The sequence below is a fragment of the Chenopodium quinoa genome, unplaced genomic scaffold (assembly GCF_001683475.1).
Source record: "Chenopodium quinoa cultivar QQ74 unplaced genomic scaffold, ASM168347v1, whole genome shotgun sequence".
Taxonomy (NCBI): Eukaryota; Viridiplantae; Streptophyta; class Magnoliopsida; order Caryophyllales; family Amaranthaceae; genus Chenopodium; species Chenopodium quinoa.
The window spans coordinates 4,727,481-4,731,628 of NW_018742484.1; the positions used below are offsets into that span (position 1 = coordinate 4,727,481).

General features: G+C 35.9%; 1 protein-coding gene across 1 annotated transcript; it reads right to left on the reverse strand.

The window, feature by feature from the left end:
• Positions 1 to 657: 657 nt before the first annotated feature.
• LOC110719276 (cytochrome P450 87A3-like) lies at positions 658 to 3,793 on the reverse strand. Its single transcript, XM_021898165.1, has 9 exons — positions 3,443 to 3,793; positions 2,746 to 3,067; positions 2,503 to 2,652; positions 1,943 to 2,194; positions 1,752 to 1,841; positions 1,591 to 1,669; positions 1,377 to 1,483; positions 1,174 to 1,301; positions 658 to 1,074 (listed from the first exon to the last, which is right to left on the reverse strand). Exons 1-9 carry the CDS (start codon positions 3,640 to 3,642, stop codon positions 960 to 962), a joined length of 1,443 nt encoding a protein of 480 aa, XP_021753857.1. The 5' UTR covers positions 3,643 to 3,793; the 3' UTR covers positions 658 to 959.
• Positions 3,794 to 4,148: the final 355 nt, after the last annotated feature.

A 4,148-nucleotide genomic window follows, 5' to 3' on the forward strand; every position in this document is an offset into this window, starting at 1 on the left:
AATCATTATGGGACGAAGGGAATGCCTAACAAATGACCTCAAGAATCGACTAGCATGATGATGACCACCATTTCGATCTAGGCAAATGGCTAGCTTGTATATTTGAAGATAACTAGCCTTGTAGGACATAATTAAGGTTGAATGTAATCTAGAGGATATTTTCAACCTGAAAACAGCCACAATCACCTCTGGTAATGGATATTGGAATACTTAATCAGTCTCCTGACAGTGTATCATGATTTATTAACTCCTAAATCTGTTTTTGGTGAATTCTCTGTTAAAAATGGAATTCAGCCTGAAAAGAAGGCTGGCAGTTGACGGATAGGTATGTTTCATGTAGTTCTACTAATAGATTAACAATCATTAGTAGGTGTATAGGAAGGGTTTAATACTTTAATTTCCCCTTACCCTTTTCTACTATATATTCAATTGTTATTCAGGGCTTTCATCATTAGTAATATGGTGCTTCCATTTTTATATAAATGTCAAGTTAACTACTTGAGTATGTTCGTAACTTGTAGTTGAGTGATTGGACTTTGTTTTAGTCAGGATGCTAAGATGTCATATTGTTTAACTTGCTTGCTTTGCGATTAGCTGCATTCTGGTCTGCGTTTATAGATGAGTTAATCCAGTAATTCAATCTTAATAATTGGCAGTCATAACACTGGGAAAATTTGTGATTATCTTCATAGATGTTTTATACAGTTGCAACATGAAAGATTTATAAGTATCAGAAACCTAAACCCCTTCTTTTTCAAATCATATGTTCTTTACCAGATGTTGAAAAGATGAAGGGTAAAAAAATAGACAATGTATACAAAAACTGTAACTATTACAAGAAAACTGTTCACGGTTGCTCTTTTTTTGGGTGGAGAAGCTGTAAATATTTGTTCTCCGTTCCTTTTTTGTTAGTATTGGTCCCTTATTATTGCGGCCTGAAATCACTTGTAACACTATATTTATGAAGGAGAATCATTTGACAGATTCTGTTTCTTAGCCAACTGAATGTGAAAGCCATCTGGAAACTGTAAGCCAGGGGTCCGAACGATGTTCCCTCCTTTCACTGGATTCCACCTGAGATTCCATTTATTGAAGAATATAAGTTAAATATGTCATTCTCTTATAATATTCATTTAAATATTTAGAATGGTGGGTATATATATTTTCCTGTACCTGTATTTTGTAACTAAGCAGTGTAGAAATACAGCCATTTGCACCTTGGTAAAATCTGTCCCGACACAAAATCTCATACCTCCCCCGAAAGCCATGAAATGTTTGGATGCACCATTTATTTCTCCTCCCTATACACAATTAAATTTCATGTTTATATTTTGTATATATACAGAAGTAATATAACCAAAGTTACGAAAGTATACCTCCCATCTCCACGGATTGAAGTCAAGGGGATTTTCATATCTGGCAGGGTTCAAGTGTACAGCTGGAGGACAGACCATGACACCCCAACCAGCTGGAATGGTATAGCCTGCATCGATCACAATTCTATGTTAAGGTATGTATACTCTAGTAACATAAACATTTATATAAAGCTTGAAGTTCTTCATAAGTTTTGCAATGATAGATTATGCATACCCTTGTAGCTGACATCTCTCAATGCTTTTCTGAAAATTCCTGGAACTATATTTGCCATCCTAACTGTTTCATTGATAAACTGCATTATAAACTAGTTAGTTCTATATTGGGATGGATTGTCAGAGAACTTCTTGTTGTGATGGTAAGCATTTTTAACTAACCTGAAAAGTGAATGTCATTGATTTGTATTCACTCCATGTAAGATGAGAATCTGGATTTTCACGTCTCTTTAGAATCGCTTCATGCTCTTCCTGTCAATTTGGCATTGTGTGAGTAGGGTTTCATCCAAGTAGAAGATGCAATTGGAAGGGAACAAATAAATTTAGACAGTTTTCGCCTCAAAGAATATTACCGTCAGTGTTTGTAGGACCAGAGGGTAATCTGAGAGATATTTCAAGGCAACAGTTAGAGCCAGGGAGGTTGTCTCAAAGCTAGCAAAGAGAAGCACAAACATTAGGTCCAAAGCAATTCCCTCTGTTAGTGGTGTTCCCTCCTTTGCTAGTTCGACGAGTACATAATCAAAAAAGTCTGTGTTCTGTTTCCTGGGCATCATTCTTCTCTCTTGTAGCATTTTTTTCAGCATCTTCATTGCCTTGTTTCTTCCCTGTTGCCACAATGGTAGTATCTTAAGTATTGGAAGTTCTGGGGTTTGTTACAATGATTGTTTAAACTTAAAACTATTATTATTTATAATCAACAGGTTTTGTATACAACTGGTGCATTTGTAAAAAAACAGCTTAATCACTCCAAATCACATAAAAATCACCACTATGTGAGGCTAACTTCTACTCGTATGTGATTGGGGTAAATAAGATATTGTGCACCCAGTGAGTAAAAGTTTTGCATTTCATCACTATAATTTTTTATAAAACAATAAAGACATGTTTAGTTGAGGGGTTATTTGATGTTTACCTGTAAGCATTTGTGGTATGCTGTACCGGGAATGTTCAAAGGGAAGGAGATTAGTCCCTTAATGAAAGCAACAAAACTCTCCCTTAGATTTTCTGGAGAGTTTTCCGCGTCATGACTGATTAGTTTTTTGGCTGTCAGATTGAAAATCATCTGCACGGAAATAGAATAAAAATTAGTACTAAGTTATCTAAGTTGTGTCGTATTATATCGTGACCACCAATAGCTGAAATTCAGACAGCTTACACTAGCTGTTGCATCTTTTATCTCCACTGTATCCAGTTCAGACCACTGATTTAGCTGTCTAAGCACTGTATCTTCAACTTCAGGTAGCATCTTCTTTAGGCTTTCAGGACCGAAAAGACTTAATACCATGTTTTTAAGATACTTGTACATGAACCCGTGTAAGGACCCGACGTTTTCTTTCCCAAAAATTTCTGTAAATGTGTCTGGATACCAGCTCTGAAATGTTTGGCCTTCTTGTTGAAATATTATATGGCTAAGCTCTGGATCAGCTGAGACTATAATCGGTCTTCCAACTAAACTAGTTTTGAATATTGGCCCAAATCTGAAAAATCCAAAGTAAATGCACTGTTGAATTAGAGATTAGCAGAACTGAAAAATTAACGTGGTTGCACATTGTAACTCCGAGTGCCCGACCGCCCCTTGTTTATTGTGTCTTACAACAGGGTTTGATACAAATATTGAATAAGTGTGAGGAGCAGCATGTCAAAGTTGATGAATTTAAAATGGGGTAGTGGGGCATTGATTATTCATATAAGTAGAGAGGAAAAAAACAACATCAACTGTGAGATGTGCCCTTAAAGTGCATTATGTGAAATCAATGCGTGTTTTTTTGCACAAAAAGAGATGTGAAAAAAATATTTAGGCCATCTTCATCGAGAAAGTGTGAAAATCATTAAGGGACATAGGGAGTATTTACCTTTTCATCCGTTCTTTGACAAAGGGAGAAATGTCGAAGGTAGTATTTGGGGCAAAGAACTGAAGAGTTTCACCGATGAGTGGCCAGCCCATTGAACCTGGCGGAAGTTTCCCATTGCATTTTGGATTCCACCATCTGAAGAGCCAACGTGTCAAACTTATAATGACGATTGCTATGAGGCTCACAACTAGCGGAAACATTTGATTGATTGTTAGATTAATGTATGGTTGTGATTGGATAATTACTGGTGAATATGGGATTGTATGTGATACGGTTCGGGATCACAGAGATAATCAAAAGTTATCGTACAAATGTAATAGAAGAAGGTGTTATTGAAAGACAAAGAACAGCAGAAAGTGCTGGCATGCATGCATCTTAGCATTACTAACTGAAGTTACTTAAATAGGTAGAGAAGATGACTAGCAAACTAGTTGGAGGAAAATAATACTAGAATATAAAATTAGTAATCATTTTCTATGCTATTGCGGAATTTTCTGAAAAGATGTATGATAGTAATAGTTGTTACTTGTAAGAAGTAGTTGGAGATTGATTTAAATAAAGATTATAAGAATAACTTGAGTTTTAAAAAGGATATTGCTTCCACTCTTCATTCCGCTGTCAACGGTTTCTTTAAAATACTCTCTTTAAAGCCTAGCATGACGATGAAGCCTACTGGATACTTCCTCTCCTCCCTCTCTCTTTTAAG

Excerpts from the sequence above, each read along its gene's own strand:
- LOC110719276 (XM_021898165.1), bottom strand. The coding sequence starts at position 3,642 with ATGTTTCCGCTAGTTGTGAGCCTCATAGCAATCGTCATTATAAGTTTG. Across the intron at positions 3,068-3,442 it reads GTCAAAGAACGGATGAAAAG|ATTTGGGCCAATATTCAAAA; the intron begins GTAAATACTCCC and ends TGGATTTTTCAG. Across the intron at positions 1,484-1,590 it reads GAGAGATGTCAGCTACAAGG|GCTATACCATTCCAGCTGGT; the intron begins GTATGCATAATC and ends TGATCGATGCAG.